At 51.6% G+C, this 18907-nt stretch overlaps 2 protein-coding genes across 6 annotated transcripts; one reads left to right on the forward strand and one right to left on the reverse strand.

Annotated features, from left to right (window-relative positions):
* Positions 1-1047: 1047 nt before the first annotated feature.
* Positions 1048-2563, reverse strand: TPPP2 (tubulin polymerization promoting protein family member 2). Its single transcript, XM_059418545.1, has 3 exons — positions 2385-2563; positions 1995-2148; positions 1048-1263 (listed from the first exon to the last, which is right to left on the reverse strand). Exons 1-3 carry the CDS (start codon positions 2555-2557, stop codon positions 1075-1077), a joined length of 516 nt encoding a protein of 171 aa, XP_059274528.1. The 5' UTR covers positions 2558-2563; the 3' UTR covers positions 1048-1074.
* Positions 2564-6943: 4380 nt separating this feature from the next.
* Positions 6944-15674, forward strand: NDRG2 (NDRG family member 2). Of its 5 annotated transcripts, none has more exons than XM_059372410.1 (17): positions 6944-7047; positions 8648-8710; positions 9412-9492; positions 9869-9910; positions 10297-10402; positions 10629-10749; positions 10935-10997; positions 11965-12025; positions 12252-12338; positions 12483-12539; positions 12712-12815; positions 13253-13297; positions 13586-13637; positions 13871-13918; positions 14186-14221; positions 14379-14430; positions 14683-15674. In XM_059372410.1, the coding sequence occupies exons 3-17, from the start codon at positions 9418-9420 to the stop codon at positions 14847-14849; spliced, it is 1116 nt and encodes a 371-aa protein (XP_059228393.1). In that variant the 5' UTR covers positions 6944-7047; positions 8648-8710; positions 9412-9417; the 3' UTR covers positions 14850-15674. The 5 variants fall into 5 exon arrangements, with proteins under 5 accessions (XP_059228393.1, XP_059228397.1, XP_059228394.1 ...); XM_059372411.1 differs by lacking the exon at positions 6944-7047 and adding an exon at positions 7623-7712; XM_059372413.1 differs by lacking the exon at positions 6944-7047 and adding an exon at positions 8467-8545.
* The last annotated feature ends 3233 nt before the right edge of the window (positions 15675-18907 follow it).

An 18907-nucleotide genomic window follows, 5' to 3' on the forward strand; every position in this document is an offset into this window, starting at 1 on the left:
ACATCTGAGTAATGTAAGACATAACCGTTGGGTGAAGCTGGGGTAAAGGAGGGGTGCCTGGGTGGCTCAGTCGTTAAGCATCTGCCTTCCACTCAAGACATGATCCCAGGATCCTGGGATCAAGCTCTGTGTTGGGTTCCCTGCTCTGTGGGAAGCCTGCTTCTCCCTCTCCCACTCCCCCTGCTTGTGTGTTCCCTCACTTGCTGGGTCAGTCTCTGTCAAATAAATAAATAAAATCTTAAAAAAAAAAAAGGAAACTGGGATGAAGGGTATGTGGGACCTCTCTGTACTATTTTTGCATCTTTCTGTGACTCTATAATCATTGCAAAATAAAAATATAAAAACACATCCAAATCAGTTCTGATTTCATTCCTTTTTCCTCAGCACACCAGAACTCCTACTCTTGGAGTCCTGGAGGTCACCCACTTCTGGTTGTCTTCCTGGGTTACCCTTAGCAGTGAGTGGGATCTTCTGTTCCACTGTGATGGAGGTTGGGTAAAACTCAGTTCTGGGCCGGTTGTTAAAAATAGATTCTCTCATCCCCCCTAGCTCAAACACACTTGTAAAAGTAGTCAACCTGGTAAGTTCTTGGCCCATTTTAGCTAGTTTCTATTTCTCCAACAAAATCTGGACTACAACAGATGAGAAAGGTAGAGGGACAGGGAAGAGTCTGGCTGGTGGTGTCAGATCAGGAACTGCTGATTTGGAGATAAGGACAGGGGATACCAGTGACGTATGAAAGCAAAGGCACACATATTTTTTGCCGCCACATCTGGTTTGTCTTTTACCTCCAAATATATTCCTCACCTCTGATCTTAGAAGCAGTTGTTGAAGGGAATGCTAACTTCTGGCTGGGAGGCATTAGGCTAAGTGGAGAAAGGGGTGCAGAACTGGAAACCCTGACTTCTTGGGCTTTCTCTTCTCTCTGCATTGATAGGCCCATCTATCTGTCATCCTGATGGAAGACAAAACTCATTGGCTGCTGCACACACGGATATTTATTGTTCCCTAGGGTCCTTGGTGTTTAAGATGCTGGGTTGAGGACAGATTGACCCTAGTTGTTGAGGCTACTTCTTATTTGCTGGTCTTCTTGTCATAGGTGCCAGCACCCTTGTAGCCACTCACATAGCCTGAGTTGTTAGTTGTCTCTTCCCGGCCTGCGATGCCTTTGCCCTTGCCACTCTCGTCAAAGCGCTCCTTGTGGGTGCCCGTGTATTTGCTGGTGTCCGTCAGCCGGCTCACCCCACCTACTGTTGTTGCTTTCTGCAAGCCAGAGGAGAACGGGTCTGATCCCTCTCTTTCCCTTTGATGTCACACCCCTTCTCTGAAGACGGTCTCTGATTCTGCTAGTACTCATCACTGTTCTACCTTTGGGATAGGGCTACTTTCTCTAGGGCCCAGATGCAGCCAGGGGTGAGAACTGTGACAAGAGCCATCCACTCTCAGGAGAGTGGAGGAGTTCGGTGTATGGGAACCCATGTGGGTTTGTGTGGATTTTTCTATTTTCAAGGGAGTTATTGTGACCAGGCTGCAGCCAGAGGACATCAACCCCAGATCCAATATGCAAGGTTCCTCCTATTGGGAGGGCCCTATTTGAAACCCAGAGTAGAGGGAACTTAAAAGAGAGAGGGGACAAATAGGGAACAGATGGTGGGTGAGAGGCAGGAGGTCAGAGGTTACAGGTTGGGATCAAGTAGCAAGTCCTCTGCACTAAGCATTCCCCCAAAGCTGTCTGGACACTTGGGAATGAGTCTAAATTTTACTATTAAAATAGATGTGGACCCTATCTGGGCCACAAGTTCCTCATCTCTAAACTAGTAGATGATCTCTAAAGTCTGTTCCAATACCAGCAGGGCACCAGAGGCTTCCTGCCTTGTCTCCCTACAGTATTACTAATGGTAGAGGTGAGGGACATTGGAAGGTGGGTTGGGAGGCAGGAGTAGCAGGGATCTAAGGAATAGGGTCAAGGGTCAGGGATGAAGCATGTCACTCACAGTAACACCAGTGGTAGCTGGATCCTTGCCTTCCATGAGTTTAAAAATGCTCTCCAGAGCTTCATCTGGTTTCGTGTCCTTGAATCGTTTCTGGCCCAGTTCCTTCATTGCCTCCTGGAACTGTTGAAATGTGATGGTTCGGGCATTCTTGGCCCTGGTCAGTCAGACAGAAACCCAGAACCTCTGGAACATGAAGTCATCATTTTCCAAGGTCCAACCCTCCCCTTATTCGAATTGGCCTCTTGACACTGAATGTCCTGAGGACAGGGCCAAGGACTTAGTAGGTGCTCAGTAGACCGATTACGCATGTTTTATCCCATGGACTCTTCCATGTCCCACTGCCTTGTTGGTTCTACTCACCACCCCTACTTCCCATCTCTGGCCCCTTACTTGACTTTGCTGAATACGATGTCCACATCAGTGGAGGTGACTGTCTTGCCATCCATGATGCCACAGTCTTTGCATAGTTTAGAGAAGTTTTTGTTGTTTATTTCAGTGCCATTGCTCGATGATTCTCCGAAAACAGCAAACCGCTGGAATGTTCTCCCTGCTTCTGATGCCATGATCAACTGGAGGTGGGGGAGGAGAGTAGGGGGGGAGACTTGGGGGTGAAGGAGGAGGGGATGAGAAGACTGAGGAGTAATAAGGATGGGGGTTAAGATAAAATCAGGATCAGTGATAGGAACAAAGTCCCTCTTCCCTGTCCCTCTCTTTCCCCATCCCCCTCACTCATATCCCACCTACTGTTCCAGCACTAGGGGTACTAGTGTGGCTCCTACGTCCTGAATAATCACCACTACCACCCACTTCCCCACCACTTTTTTGCACCTAAGAGTACCCGGATGGTGTCTGACCCTTCCCAGCCTTTATTTATGTGTGTGCAGGTATGTGGGAGCTGGCTGACTGGAGAGACTGTGTGGCAATGGGGAAACAGACAGGGGAGGGGAGGGAAGTTTCTATGACCTCAGCAGTGTTTATGTGACATCATCCCCAGAGACAACCCTAGTCTTGGTAGAGGGGTCTTTTCATTTCCCCACTTTGCTTGTTACATTGAGCAAGTTGCCAACCTTCTGATCTCTCCAGCTGATCAAGCTCTTCCTAATCATTCCAGCACAGCCTGACCCAGTCTTCTGGGTCCTGGTCAAGTTGGTTTATACTCTGCCCCAAAGAGCTGAGAGGAGCCCAGGGAAGGGGTAATGAAAACAGGTTGGCATAAGTCCAACAGTGCCCTCCTTTTTAGTCTCAAGCCCAAGATAGTGACCGACATGGAGAATCCCAGTGGCTTTGGCAGACCGACCTCAATAAGAACTTTAAATGGCTTCCAGTGTTGGGCCTGACATAGAAAGAGCACAGGCCTTGGAGTATGACAGATCTGGGTGGGTCGAGGTGAGGGTGAGTGAGGGTGAGTCTCAGACTTCGAAAATCTTCCAGATAAGTTTCTGTGCAGGTCAGGGATTTCTCTTCAACCTGTTCTCTGGCTAGAAGCCATATAGATGGATGAACTTTAGGAATTCTAAAACAGAGCAACTGGGTTGGTGACTTACCTCCCCTTCCCTTCTATTTAGTCACCAATTTCCGTGAATGTCACTTCCTTGTCTAACAAATCCTCTCTTTCCATTCCTATGGCTCCCACATTTAGTCAAGTTCTTGTTATCTCCTATCTGGTTGATTTCCCTGGCTTCTAAAGGAACTCTCTCCTAGGGGCACCTGGGTGGCTGAGTCAGTTGAGTTGATTAACTCTTGATATCAGGTCAGGTCCTGATCTCAGAGTTGTGGGATTAAGCCTGCCTGTGGTTGTGCCCCTCACACTGTGGGGAGTCTGCTGAAGATTCTCTCTCCCTCTGCTCCTCTCCGCCCCTAAAATAAATAAATCTTTCAAAGAAAGAATGAACGAAAGAGAATCTCTCTCCTAAATGCAATGCCCCCCCATAATTCATCTTTATCACTCACCCATCAGAATAATTTTCACAAAACTATTTTTTATCCATTAATCCTGCTCAAGAACACTCTAAGGATCTCCAGTGCCAAGACTCTGTGCCTGTCATTCAAGGACTCTCATGCTAGGGTCACACTTTTACCAAACAACACCCATCTCTCATCAGTGTTATTCATCTGGGACCACATGGCTTGACAGGCTACCTCAGTGGCAAGAGCATGGCCTTGGAGTGGAATAAATCTGGGTGGGGATTTGAGTTCTGGTTTTGTCATTTACAGCACTAGTTGGTTGACCTTGGGCAAGAGACTAAAGCTTCTGTTAGAGAAATCTCTGAGCCTCATTGAGTTCCTCACCCGTACTGTGAAGACAATAATAGTACTGTAGGATAATATATAGGAAGTATCTTGCACATCGTAGTTAATATTCAGTTCTTCAAAGTAACTTGTGTATTTCTGCCCTCAAGTTTTCCCTCATGCTTTCTTTCTTCCTGAATACAATGTTCCTCTCTCCCACTCAGATATACTGTGGTTGTATTCCTCATGGGGTGGTACACCATGGGAACAAAACCCTTTTCCTCCTCTGAATTGTACCAAGATAATGGTTCCTAGCCTGTAGGCTGTAGTCTCCTGGGGAAAGGATTTCTGAATTATTGCAAGGACCCCTCAAATCTATATGTACACAGAACACTGATCATCAACTGAAAAAATAATATGCCTTGCACACATAGATATTACTATATACATAGGTGTTATCATGATTAGAATTCTGTACAAACTGGGGTGTCTAGCTGGTTTGGTTAGTAGAGTATGTGACTCTTGAGCTTGAGGTTTAAGTTCGAGCCTCACTTTAGATGTAGAGATGACTTAAAAATAAAAATCTTTAAAAAATAGAATTCTCTACAAATTCTCTACAAACTACAAAAAAATTTTCTACAAACTCATTTAAAAGTATTGCTGAATTCATGGTTTGTCTCCATCAGAGGATACTAAAACCATCAAGTGGGAATGAAAATCTCTGATCTCCCACTTGAGAAGGGTGGGAAATGATTGCCATAGGATTTATTGCCTAAACAATTAATCTTGTAAAAGCATCATTTTTCTTTTTTTTTTTTTTAAAGATTTTATTTATTTATTTGTCAGAGAGAGAGAGAGGGAGAGCGAGCAAGCACAGGCAGACAGAATGGCAGGCAGAGGCAGAGGGAGAAGCAGGCTCCCCGCTGAGCAAGGAGCCCGATAAGGGACTCGATCCCAGGACGCCGGGACCATGACCCGAGCTGAAGGCAGCCGCCCAACCAACTGAGCCACCCAGGCGTCCCAAAGCATCATTTTTCTTAACATTTCCCATATTTATTACTTCTCCCACCTACTCCACCATAAACTTCTAGAGAGGTCATGTATGACTACTTGTCACAATTCTCAGAATTACATGCATACACTGGCTTGCGCACAGTAGTTACTTAAAACTGTCGCTTCACTGAAGGTATAGTTTGAAGCTGCTTCTGGCCCAAGGGCAGGAAGTGAGAGAGAGATTACCCTGGTTGGGCCACTTAGAGCTGAGCTGTCCTGGGACCTGCCTTGGTGGAGAAGAACCCTACCTTAGGGCTTCTGCCTCATTTTTGCCTCTGGGAGTCTGAGACCCCTAGGCGGCTGAAGCAAACAGATCCCAGTGGAAATTTCCCACCTCCGACCCGCCACACGCCCCTGCGTAGGCCCCTTATCAGGTTCCCCCTGAGTCATCCTGACCCAGAGACGAATTTAGATGCTGGAACCTCCAGGTCCTTCCCTCCCCCACTCCAAGTAAGACTACTTTAGACACATCTGAGATTGTGGCAGGGAAGGCAGAGGATCTTGCTCTGGGCATTCTTTCTTCGCCAGCTCCAGGAGGGCTGTTGAGATCTCTCTCCTGTCCTACACAGCTTTATTTACGATCCCAATGCCAGCAAGCTTTTCCTTGTCCAGGAGAGTGTTAATCTGGCGTCCAGAGGGGAGCGGGGACTAGGCAAGCTGCCAGGGTGCCCAGCTTCTGGGCCAGTTTCTGAGGGAAACAGTTATGAAGAGAGTGGGGGAAGGGAACAGAGGAAAACCCGTGCTCCAAACTGGGAGAAGGTATGGGGGTCCTTTAGATGTGAGGTTGTGAAAGCCCGGTTTGATCCTGACCAGTTCTCCTACTTTGGGTCACCTCCTCCCTCTTGGCCCCTCCTTCTTTCTAATAGACCCTGCCAAGTGGGGATGAAAGGGGCATTGATGTTCCTTGGAGGGGAGGGGGGTGTGGGTGGGAAGGGTGGTGGTGGGGGGGGGGGGTCCCCGGGCGGGGGGGGGGGGGCAATTTGGGGGTCTTGGGGGGGCAGTCTGTGCTGGTGTTGCGGTTGGCAGCTCCAATTCCATTCGCCATTGTTCCCAACTGGCCAGCCGCCCAGCCCCCGAAATGGTAACCAGGCCGAAGGAAGATGGAGTGGGGACCCTGGCAGGGAGGGGGCGCTGGAAGGGTGCAGGTGGGGAGAAATTCAATCTGGTTTCCTCGTGCTTAAGACAACTTCGGAACCCTACGCAATCCCCCCCACCCCACCCCCCGCCCCCAACTATTCCATTCCAAGTGGCCTTCCTCTAGGGCCACAGGGAGGGTGCATCTACTGTTGGGGGAGGACAGGGTGAGTGAGGAGGCTAGGACGGCAAACCCACCTCAGGCCCTGGAGGGACACGCAGCAGTCCCCGAGAAACCACTGCCTGGGCCCTGAGATTCAGCCGGGCCGAGCTGGTCTCACCCTCCTTCTCTGGGCCGGACTAGGAGGGGTTAGCGCCGAAGCCACAGGGTCTCTTGGGTTCCAGCCCGGGACACAGCGTCCTCCCCAAGCCCCCACTCCACCCCCGCAGAGTTAACTCCGCCCCCTGCGCCTGTTTACCCTAGAGTCAGAGCCCCTGGGGGTCCCTGGCCCCTCCTCCGCCCCCCCCTTGGGGCCTTGACCCGGGAGTCCCCGTTGGCCATCCTCTCCCCCCCTCCTGCGCTCTCCCTCTATTTATAGCGGCCCCCCCGCATCCCCCGCCCCCCCCTCCCCGCCTTGTTTTCCAACTTCTCAGGGAGCAGCGGAGAGCAGGCGTCTGGACGCAGCAGAGAGAGGAGGTACCAACACCCTGGGCACCCCGAAGTTGAAACTCCTGCACCCCCGACGGCCCTCCACCCCTGCCCCGCTCTTTTGGTGCTGGCACACCTGCCCCTCCCAGGCGGCGAGACCCTCGCCTCCTCAGCGGCTATCCCCGCCCACCTCCTCCTTCCTTAACCTAGCTTGTGTTTACCCGCAAGCCGAGTCGGAATCATGGGGTGCCAGCACCCTGGGTTTGCTTCCCTACTACCCGTCCCCACTACTGAGTCTGGGGGCGAAGGAAAGAACCACAGTGCGATAGGCAGATCCAGGTCACGGGTGGGGGCGGTGTTGAGGGCCGGCATGGGGATCCCCTGCAGGACTCAGGGATCCCCGCACACCCCACTACCGCCCGGTTGCGGGGGTATGTGGTGGGGAGCGCGAGCTGAGCGTGGAGGCACCCAGAGCAGTTTCCTTCCTTGGAGTACCCTTCGGGCCCCCAGCACAGCCCCTCCCTGAGTGGCAGACAGCCTGGGGCGGGGTAAAAGGGGGGGCGTGTTTACTGGGGGTCTGGGGCGGATCTGCAGGGAGCTGTCGGCCCGTGGGCGGGCTGGGGCGGGCCGGGGGCGGGTCTGTGGGGAGTCCAAGCCGGGCGTGCAGGAGAGTCAAAGGCAAGTGAAGGTGGAAGCGGCCGCGGCGGCAGCAGGTAGGGGGAGGGGCGGGCGAGGGGCCGCTGGGCCTGGATGGCGCCAGCCGGGCCGGTGGGCGGTTGGATCCCAATCCCTCGGAGCTGACCGCTGGCTGGCACAGGCCCACAAGGAGGGGGCGCTGGGCTGCGGCGCACAAAGGCGGAGGCTCCGCGAGCGGCAGGGCGTGTTTGGGGCGTGCGCGAGGTTGTGTCCAGGGTCCAGGGTGCTCCTCGCCGGCCGCGCGGGGGTGTTGGTCCCCACGCGGACGGACAGCGTTGGGACTTGTAGGGAGAGGTCCCCGGTGCTGGGCCCGGTCGATCTCGCCGGTCCTACTCATCCCTTCCCAGCTGGCGCTCGGCCCTTGCGGGTCGTCGGGGAGGCTGGGAGGAGATTGTGGAGCCGCCCTCCCTCCCCTTCTCCGCTCGCGGGACCCACACCGAGACCGGGAGGAGGAGAGACGCGAAGGAACGGGGCTTTTTAAATGCTGTTTTTAAATGTTTAACTGGGAAACAGTCGTGCTCAGCTATCCTCATCTCACTCGAGAGCTGTCAAAAATCTTGAGGATCCCCTAGTCCCCACTTCTAGTTTGCAAATAGGAAATTGAAGCCAAGGGAAGTAACTGATTGGGCCAAGGTCACACCCTTAGCAGCAAAGCCCGGACTAGAATCCAGAGGTTCCGACACAAGCCACGCTCTTTCCTCCACATCAGCACTTCCTTCTCTCCTCCCCCAGCCTGGACTGATGATACCTGTTCTCCATGTTGCCCCGCAGGCCCCTCCAGCCAGTATTGATTCTAGCTGAAGCCTAGAGAAGATGTGTTCATTGGACTCAGGCTTACAGATTAGGGAGGGTTAGTGACCCACGTAGTCTAGATCTTGGCTGAGGCTTTCTGTCTCTAAAAGACCCAGCGTCTGTCTCCCATGTCATTCACCTCATTGCCTTGTTTTCTCAGACCCTGGAGCCAGGAGGAGAACCCTGACCCCTAACCCCACTGCATCGAGCCAATAGGAGCCCAGTAAGTGACCCCACCCCCAGGCTGCAGGCTCCTAACTGCCATCTGCACAGGTGTTCTGCTCCTCACCACCCCACTAATGTTGAATGTATGTATGCTAAGACAGTCTTAGGAGGAAGGGAAGGAAGCATTGGGTCAGTTGGACACGGTGCCCCTTGTTCTTTTTGTTTCCCTCTCCCCTTCTTGGTCATGATACTTGGGTCATTTTTAGCCCCTTTCCCAATGAGCTGCTGACCTTGAGGCTTAGTTGAAGGTCACAGTTAATTATGAACTTTCACTGTTCTGTCCGACGGTATCTTTGGAGTACCCAGTCACTGAGCCACAAGTTTCATCCCTCCCTAACTCTGGGAGTGTGGGGTGGCCCCTGAATACAGCCTGGAAATCCAGAGTTGGACTCCTGCCCCACCCTAGTATTTCCATCCAGGCCAGAGGAGGGGGTTTCTGGGGTGTAGGTGTTGAGGGCCAGCTGTGGATGGCCAGTTGGAAGAGAAGTGGTATCCTGAGACCTCTGCCACCAGCCCTCCTTCCCAGCTGCCTGGATGTGGAGCTGGGGGGCAGGAAAGGCTGTGTGTGTGTCCTGAGGTGGTCAGCTCTGGGGCCTTCTGTACCCCGCATTGCCCTGGGTGGAGAGAGGAAGCCAGGTGCTTGAGATGGGCGGGTGTGGAGGCCACCTCCCCAGTCGTGGTGTTTCCTCGTCCTGCCAGGCCACCATGGCGGAGCTGCAGGAGGTGCAGATCACTGAGGAGAAGCCGCTGTTGCCGGGGCAGACGCCTGAGATGGCCAAGGTTATTAGAGACCCCTGACTGGAAGGCCCAAATTCCAGACCTGCAGGCATCCCCATCACCTCCTGCCTTCCCAAACCCATAATCTCATTCTAACCCACAGCCCTGTTTTCTCCACCTGTAGCCATGTCTCTCCCCCACAGACCACAAGGGGAGTCCAGGCCTTTGTCCTGTCACTACACTAACCTTCATCCTCTCCATGTCTCTTTTTGTCATCTCTTTTGTCTTTTGTCTTTGTTGGTCTCTTTGCGAACCTTTCTTCTGTGTTTGTCTCTCCATCTGTGACTCTACATGGCTACATGGCTGTGTGTCTCTGTGTCTATCTGTTTGTGTGTGTGTGTGTGTGTGTGTATGTATGTATGTATGTGTGTCTCTCCAGGAGGCTGAGTTAGCTGCCCGAATCCTCCTGGACCAGGGACAGGTAACAGCTTGGGGCAGTCCCAGGGTGGTAGGAGGGGTTCTCCTTTTTCCCAGCAAGGAGAGGGCTGCTACCAGGCTCTTTCTCCTCTCTCTGCTCCCTTTCCTTCCCTTTCAATCCTTGCCCCTCCCCACCTCTCCTTCTCAGAATTCCTTGGTGCTCTCCCATCCTTTATGATTCTTTTCCATCCTCAGAATCATTTTCTGCTGTTTTATTTGCCTGCACCAAATTCTTGCTGACCCTATTTCTAATTCTTTGTTTCTGTCTTCTCTCTTTGCCCCTCCCCACCCCAACTCCCCGACTTTTATGGGACTTTTGTGGGCACCCTTCTCCTGCCTCTTTTTCCTCTCAGCCTAACTTCTCCCTGATGGTGACCTGTTTTTCTGCAGACTCACTCCGTGGAGACCCCTTATGGCTCTGTCACTTTTACTGTCTATGGGACCCCCAAACCCAAACGCCCAGCGATACTCACCTACCATGATGTGGGACTCAACTGTAAGGACCTGAGCTTCCCCTCCCGCTCCTTTCTGGGACGAGGCTGGTGGGAAGGGTAAAACCCCAAGGGAGGGGAAGGTCAGCATTGGCAGGAAGGGAGCCATGTGGTATATCAAGGGGCGAGTTCTGTCCTGGCCTGACTATGGCATAAAAAAGGGTGGGTTCTGACTTGGGGATGCTTTTCCCTGGCTGATTCTACTGTCGGGGTGGTGGGGATTCTGTTTAGATAAATCTTGCTTCCAGCCGCTGTTTCAGTTCGGGGATATGCAGGAAATCATTCAGAACTTCGTGCGGGTTCACGTGGATGCCCCTGGAATGGAAGAGGGGGCTCCTGTGTTCCCTTTGGGGTGAGACTTAGCTCCCTCCCTCCTCACGATGCTTGGAGGCACAGGGCAGGGGTGAGGAAGAGTGGACCAGGGGAGGAGGAATGGGGGGACAGTGGAGGCTCCGGGAAAGGGTGAGTGGGGCACCCTGAGGTGTAGGCACTGGGGGCAGCTTCTTGGTGTTTTCTTAACGTTCTTTTCTTCCCCAGATATCAGTACCCATCTCTGGACCAGCTTGCAGACATGATCCCTTGTATCCTGCAGTACTTAAAGTGAGAGGCCTGGGAACCCCTCAAAACCAGAGTTTTCTGCCCAGCACAAGGGGGCCCTTAGAAGTCCTATGTCCACCAGGGTTCCTGGGCAGGTTGTAGTCTCTGGCCTAGATAGATCCTTCCTCCTCTGTGCCTCCACCTGACTGTTGAGAAGAGGAGGGATAGGTTTGGAAATGGACTTGAGTCAGCAATGTGGTCCTGACGGAGAGAAGCAGGAAGAGGAAGCGGCTCTGCGTGGCTCTGCCTCAGGCTGAGGAGGGGCTTCTCAGATCTGGAAGGTAGAGAGGAAGAGGAGGGGTGACAGAAGCCCAAGAAGCCAGATAGACTTGTCTCTTTTCCTCCCACTTCCCCTCCTCCAGACACACACCTGGTGCCTGGAAGCCCTGGGTGTGAGGGAGAGTGGGAGAAGGAAGGGAGAGCCTGGTGAGCCTCTGGAGAGCCGTGGTGGTACGCACGCGGCGTGCTGACGACTCCCCGGGCTCTGGCCCCTGGCTCAGCTTTTCCTGGGCACCCGAGCTCTGGGCAGCTCGGGTTCACCTTTTGCTTTCTTTCCCCCATTCTCCCTATTGTTCACCAAAGTTATGTCTTTTTTCCCCCCATCTTGCTTCAAGTTCCCTTTTCCTGGTCCCTCACGAGGAACCAGGAACTAAACCAGAACAAGTTGAACTAGCTCCTGAGAATTAAAAATGGACACAGAGCTCTGTAGGAGAAGTGTCTGGTTGGCTGGTGGATGGGTGTTACTCTTCAAGATACTAGCTCCCCAAGAGACAGCTGAAGTAGATTTCAGGGACCTTCGCTGGCTACCAGTGTCAGTGGTTAGCTCCTTGGCACCTTCCTTTTTTCACACCCCTCCAGGGAAGGTTGCGTTCTGTCCTTTGCGCATGTGGCCTTGGGAGGGAGGTGACGAGTTTGAAGGGCCAAACTTTAGGACACCAGGGCTGGTGAGAGATACGTTTCTCTTTCACAGTTTCTCCACAATAATTGGAGTTGGTGTTGGAGCTGGAGCCTATATCCTGTCACGATACGCTGTAAGAAATTAAAACCAAACCAAACCAAACCAGACAAGGGAAAGGCAGGTGTAAGGCCCATGGAAGACTGAGTAGAATATTGTTTGCTAGTGTGTGTTTGCGGGGAGGACTTGGGTATAAGGGTGGGGAACAGGGCCCGTGGGAGCCTAAAACTGGCTGGAGCTCAGTGGGAAGGGAGTAAGGCCCTGCCCAGTCTCTGATTTCCCTTCTTTCTGCTACTTCTCAGCTTACCCACCCAGATACGGTCGAGGGTCTTGTCCTCATCAACATTGATCCCAATGCCAAGGGTTGGATGGACTGGGCAGCCCACAAGGTTTGGAGGGGCCTGTGTGTTGAGGTCCAGGGTGGGAGGGCCCTCTTGGGAAGGGGAGCGGAGCAGGAAAGACGTGTGACTTTTTAGCCTGGGTCCCTTCTCCTCATAGTATTCTGAGCTTGCTCACCTGCCCTTTCCTCATAGCTAACAGGTCTTACCTCTTCCATTCCGGAGATGATCCTTGGACATCTTTTCAGCCAGGTAAGTGGTTGTGGAAGATGGAAGAAGCGGAGGGGACTGACAGGGGCTTGAATGCTTGGAGCAACTTCTTTAGATGGGATAGGATCTGGAGAAGAAAGAAGGCTTGCTTCTTCTCGTCCCGTAACTGGTGACGTCTCTTCTCAACCCTCTTTCTCCCTTTTCTTTCCTTCAGGAGGAGCTCTCTGGAAATTCTGAGTTAGTACAAAAGTACAGAAATATCATTACACATGCACCCAACCTGGAGAACATTGAACTTTACTGGAACAGCTACAACAAGTGAGTGTGTGGTGTGTGTGTGTGCGCACGGGGGAGCAAGGTAGAAGCAGCAGCCGCGGGTCACAGGTGGGAGGAGGACAGGGAGATTGGGGAATCACAGGGAGGAGCAATCACAGGGAGGGCAGGGTCTGGCGCACAACTGGGGCAGCTGTGGGCCAGACCCCATGGGATGAATTGTAAGGAGCTGTCCCCCTTTTTCTTGTTTACTTCCCTTGGGTTTTTGGGTTCCCAGAAGAGAGATGATTCCTCTGCCTTCACTGCCCTCTAGCCAGGGACTTGGGTTCCAAGTGGCCGCCGGGATTTGAGGCCTGCGGCCACTTTCCCCTTTGGTTCCCACTTTCAGTTATTAATAGTTGACTATAATTTTTGGAAGGAAGACAGCTTCCTCAGTGAAGGAACTGCCTAAAATTTCTGCTCTTCTTTGAACCCCTTTCTAGTCGCCGAGACCTGAACCTTGAGCGTGGAGGTGCTGTCACCTTCAAGTAAGACTTTAAGAGTAAAGCTTTGTCTCTCTCCCTGGATATTCCCTAGATGCTTACATTCTTTAGAAGAAGGAGAGTGTTTTAACAGGGAATTTTCTTGTCACCTCCCACCCTATCCTAGGAAGCAAATTCCACCTTCTAGTCTTACCCTTTTGGGTTGTCTTGGAAGGGTTAGTGGGGTTCAGAAGACTGTTTCCTCTTTGGAGCCGAACAATTTCCAGCTGCTCTTGTGGGAGGCAGGGGAGGGAATCGTGGAGGCTTACTTTCTCCCCGACACTATGCCTCTAGGTGCCCTGTGATGCTGGTGGTAGGAGATCAAGCACCCCATGAAGATGCAGTGGTCAGTAGAGAATTTTGGGGTGGGCAAGGGAGGGTTGGAGTCCTTGGCCGGTGGTCAGAGGGGTATCTTGCCAAGAGGCTCTGTTTGGAACTGGGAGAGCGACTGTGGGGCCCAAGAACGAAATGGGTATGGGGCTGATGGGGAAGGAACTGTGATCTGGGTCCCTGGGTCCCTTGGATGGGAGAGGCCGCAGGGCGTATAACGCTATTCATTCAGCTTCCTGCTTACACTAGGTGGAGTGTAACTCAAAGCTGGACCCCACCCAGACCTCTTTTCTCAAGGTCAGTGACCCTACTCCAGGTGCTACCTGACTCCTGGCCCCGCCTGACTCCTGACCCCCTGTCTGGAAACATAGATGCTCTCTAGGTTCAGCTTCTAGGCCTTCAAGGTTCCGCACAGGAGCAGGCAGGGTGGATAAAGACCACAAACCCTCGGGGCCTGGAGTGGGGAAGCTAGGGAAGAGAGATCCTTTCCTACCTCTTGGCATGGCTGCTTGTATTTATGTGTGTATCACTTCTTCTGTATGGCTGTCTCCATCTCCTGACCAGATGGCCGACTCTGGAGGTCAGCCCCAGCTGACCCAGGTGAGTACCACTGACCTCTATGAGACGGGATGTTAGCGGCACTGAACTATACTCTTTGCCACTCACCCCACCCCCAATCCGCCATGGTCTTGGGCTCCATCTTGGCTTCGAACCTCATCTCACTGTCTGTCCCCCTCTGCTCATCTTATTTCCACAGCCAGGCAAGCTGACCGAGGCCTTCAAGTACTTCCTGCAAGGCATGGGCTACAGTGAGTATGGGGGTCAGAGGCTATCGTGAGAGCAAGAGATTGCTCCACAGGAAGAGGGATGGGCACTGAGTGGGAGGAACCATTTCAGGCTAGTTCTGAACCTTACCACCGTCTGCCAAATCATGGACCCCTTCCTCCCCCACCGGCATCCCCATTTGTCACTCTCATCCCCACCCAAGTACCCCTCCCGGAGTCGCCAGCCTCTCTTTCCCACCTCCTTTCTGCCTGCCACTTACGCTTCTGTCTCCACAGTGGCCTCATCCTGCATGACTCGCCTGTCACGATCACGCACAGCCTCCCTGACCAGTGCGGCGTCCATTGATGGCAACCGGTCCCGTTCTCGCACCCTCTCCCAGAGCAGCGAGTCTGGGACTCTCCCTTCAGGGCCCCCGGGGCATACCATGGAGGTCTCCTGTTGAATGACCTTTGTTGCCCTGGTGTACGACCCAGACCTCACCTCCCCCAGCACTAACCTGGGAGGTGCATAGGGCACTGGGCCAGAGTAAGGAAAGATGGGCAGATCATGTGGAAAGATGATCTTGATCTTTGATTGCTACCCTAACCTTGACCTCTAACCTGTGATTCCCCTCAGATCCTGGGAGAGATGTCCTAATATCTCTTAGGGACCCAGACCCCGAAATTATCCCTCTCCCTCATTTTGATGTTAAGGTGGAGAGGGCATGTGTTCCCTCTCCCTAATCTAGGTGTCCATAGATAAGGGATAAGAGGTGGTTGTAGTTGCCCCATGGTGCCTCCATCACACTCTCCCTACTTATCCCATTGCAAGAGTAGGGGACTTGAGGCTGGGACTCCATTCACCAAAGCTGATATGGCTTTTCATTAACACTTCAGATCTCTGAAGAGTATGGGCCTAAATGAATGTGTGTCAGAGGAGGCTTACTGGTGGGTTAGTGGTCCTCAGGATGAGATAGAAACATCTGGTGTGTGAAATGGAAGTTGGAATGGGAAGTGGTGGGCAATGAACAAGTATGAGGGAAGGATTGGAGCTGGGGCAATAGGAAGGGGCCTGGGGCCATTGGCTGCACTAACTTTGGTAGCTGTCTAGACAGTGTGTGTCTAGAGTGGGAGGGGGAGGGAGCTAAGCTGGGGCAGGGCTGCTTGGGGCTTGGCATAGGGGTGGGAAGGGCTATCTTGGGGATCGGCTCACACTGTGTTATGTGTGGAAGGGTGCCCTCCTGTGTCCCACGACTTCTGCTGTAACAATAAACTGTAGAGGAACTGAGTGCCATTCTTTGTCTGAGTATGCCTGCATCATGCCCCTTCTCTCCAACCTACCGCCCAACTCACATTCTCTTCTCAGATAGGGCCTGGCTCCCTGTCCCTATGTGACTACAGAGTCAAGGGCCCCTAGTTCAATAGGATGGTATTGCCCTTGACATTGATAGTATTTCCAAGTTTTGGGAAGACAGGAGCTTCTTAGGTCTTACGAGACTTCCTTATTGGTTGTAGATCCTTGAGAAATGCCATAGGATGTCAGAGATGTCACTGACATCATGATCTTAAGAAGGAAGTATGGAATGCTGACTGAAGTGTCCAAGGACATCTTGTGATCACCTTCCTGCAGGATCCTCCCTAGGGGGCACCTAGATTCCATTTTAAATGGTTCAGTGCAATGAGTAGGCCAGGCCTCACCCAGTTACTAGAGAGGTTGGTTTGCTCATAGTTGGTCCCAGTCTGAATACTCCTTCAGGAGAGTAATAGGACAAAGAAGGATTTTCTCTAAGGAGTTCTCCTCCTTCATGAATCCAAGGACATGGGGTGTTGATTATGTTTGTGGTTCTCTGAGAAGTGTTTTAACAAGTCTGCACAATACTCATCGAGAGGACTTTGGATACTGTGACTGTTGCAGGCTGATTCTTGGGCTCTTGGGGACACAAGAAGTAAAACACGAGAAGGCACTTTATATTGTTATTAGTAAGAGTACCATGGATGGAATATTACAAGGTCACTTGCTGGGTTACTTTATGGAACCTCCACAGACAATGACATGCTTTCCTCAATGAAACTGAGCTGAGGATTATAACGCGGCTTGATGTCTGGTGCTGACACACCGACATGGAAGTGAGGCATGGAATATGTTATTGACTCTTGAGCATTTCATCACTCTCTCATAGGCCTGAGTCTATTTTAAATGCAGTAGGCCAGGATCAGAAGGGGGCAGGGGTATTAAGTGACTCGCAGAGCTCTGGAGCTGGTTATTGATGGCAAGGTTGTTGGGTGAACGCATGCAGGGCAGGCAGCGAAGAGTGCTTAAATGCCACCCTAAAGAAAAGAAAGAGCATAATTGGAATCACTGGGCCAGTTAGCTCCTAGTTAAACAAAACATGAGGAAAAAGCAGAGAACTCCAATGAACAACAGCCTTGACCAGCAAGAGATGCTGTTGTGAGGGGCACTTTGCTGGTTTAGTCCATAGAGCTTTCCACTGTTGATCTCAGGGTTGCAAGTTTGAGCCCCATGTTGGGTGTGAAGCCTAGTTAAAACAAACAAACCAACAAACCAAACAAAGGTGTTGTTGTACATTATGGAAGGGAAGGCGGGTCTACTCAGCACGTTTGCCAGAAAACACTGTTAGCAAGGTAATCTTCAGAATTGGGAGGAAATTGAAGTGTGTGTGTATCTGGGAGCTGGGAGCTGGTGTATGAAGTGCTTGGTGACTGTGTGTCTCTCTCCTATAGTTGTGTCAGCATGAGAAACCCAAGAGTTAGGAAGAGGGAGAGATGCTCTCTGCTGGGAGCAAGGCAGAGGGGGTTTGCTGTCCTTGATTGACCTCTTTACCGTGTTGGTCGCAGACAGTCCCCTCTAGCCCGCGGGGGTGCAGCGCCCTCCTGTGGATGGCATGTTTCTTCCTAACTTTCTCCAGGTCCTGCTTCTGGTATCTCTCAGTGTTCTTTGTGATTCTATGTAGTAACTACATAGGGAGGGAGTGGTCTGTGGCTCCTGCCTGTTCTTAAGATCAGAGCTCAGGAGAGAGGTGAGCAGATTTCATAGAAGCGGAACCACAAACTCCCTACTTATTGTCTCTACTTCAGGCTTAGGACTCCTGTTTCTCTCCTACTGTCATTCTCAAGGGCCGTATTTTCCTGACTTCAGGGACAGAAGCTCAAGATAGCTAAGGCAGGGCGCCTGGGTGGCTCAATGGGTTAAAGATAGCTAAGACCGAGTTCTCGGGAAGGAGAATATAACTAGAAGAATATGGTGATGAGCCCCTTGTGGGGTCAGCGTGAAAATTCTGGACTCATGAGGAGATTTTAAAGAGTGATTCTGGGGTGCCTGGGTGGCTCAGTGGTTCAAGCCTCTGCCTTTGGCTCAGGTCATGATCTCAGGGTCCTGGGATCGAGTCCCGCATCAGGCTCTCTGCTTAGAGGGGAGCCTGCTTCCCCCCATCTCTCTGTCTGCCTCTCTGCCTACTTGTGATCTCTCTCTATCAAATAAATAAATAAAATATTTTAAAAAATAAATAAAGAGTCATTCTCTGAAGTTACATACAAAACAGTGAAACTGCAGCAGGAGGGATAGATATTAACCTTTAAGGACACTCCTTTACATACTTAAGGGAAATGCTAACGTGGGAGACACCACCTTTCTAGAGAGATTTGGGGACTAACAGGAAAGTGAGAATCAGTTCTGAATAGAGGTCAGGAGTGTGGTCAGGGTAAATGGTGCCCAGAGCAATTAGGTTGTTTGCACCCTCTCTCCTCACCCACATTACAATTTTCCCCAAATTGGATAATTATATAGTAAAAGTAGAATGCATTCTGTATTTGACATTCAATACATCTAAAGATAGTAATGAAATTGAAATAAAAAGGAAATCATCAACAACTGGCCTCTTTAAGCATCCCTGAAGACTGGGGCCTAAGGGTGTCAACCCTGTCTACACCCCTTTTGTTTCACCTTTGCTAGTGGCCACAGGCCCCTCCCTGAGGTCCGGGGCAGGGAATATGAGGGTGTCTGGCCAGTTGGCACATTCCCACTCATGCATACCAACCCACTCCAATTCTGGCAACTGTTCTTTGTACTCTATCACCCAAAGTCAGGAGCCAGAGCTCTGTTTCTTATGAGGAAGGCAAGGCAAGACACTGGAAAACTGTCCTTTGGGGAGGGGTGAAGTGGGTGAACTGTCTTACAAGTTAGCCTGGAGTTCTGTGGTTTTGTTCCTGGATGCCTCTTGTTCATAGGTGCTGGTCTTTGGCTGACCTCCCATCCTGCTCCAGGATACTCACTAACCTCTATTCTCTTTGATGCTGTGCCTCAACTCTTCTTAACTGCAAAAACCCAAGCCTCAGCTTGTATACAAAGGAAGGTGGGGGAGCTCTAAAGGGTTACTTTAGAGAATCATTTATTGGTGCAAGAATGGAAAGCTGGCTCTAGGTGAGAGAGCAGTTGGAGGTCTCATTCTTCCGTTTTTTTTTTTTCTATTTAAATATGTAAAATATACATGTGTGGGGGTGCAGA

The sequence above is a fragment of the Mustela nigripes genome, chromosome 13 (genome assembly GCF_022355385.1).
Source record: "Mustela nigripes isolate SB6536 chromosome 13, MUSNIG.SB6536, whole genome shotgun sequence".
NCBI lineage: Eukaryota > Metazoa > Chordata > Mammalia > Carnivora > Mustelidae > Mustela > Mustela nigripes.

Excerpts from the sequence above, each read along its gene's own strand:
- TPPP2 (XM_059418545.1), bottom strand. The coding sequence starts at position 2,557 with ATGGCATCAGAAGCAGGGAGAACATTCCAGCGGTTTGCTGTTTTCGGA. Across the intron at positions 2,149-2,384 it reads ATCGTATTCAGCAAAGTCAA|GGCCAAGAATGCCCGAACCA; the intron begins GTAAGGGGCCAG and ends CTGACTGACCAG. Across the intron at positions 1,264-1,994 it reads CAGCTACCACTGGTGTTACT|AAAGCAACAACAGTAGGTGG; the intron begins GTGAGTGACATG and ends TCTGGCTTGCAG.
- NDRG2 (XM_059372410.1), top strand. The coding sequence starts at position 9,418 with ATGGCGGAGCTGCAGGAGGTGCAGATCACTGAGGAGAAGCCGCTGTTG. Across the intron at positions 13,298-13,585 it reads GGAGGTGCTGTCACCTTCAA|GTGCCCTGTGATGCTGGTGG; the intron begins GTAAGACTTTAA and ends CTATGCCTCTAG. Across the intron at positions 14,431-14,682 it reads CCTGCAAGGCATGGGCTACA|TGGCCTCATCCTGCATGACT; the intron begins GTGAGTATGGGG and ends CTGTCTCCACAG.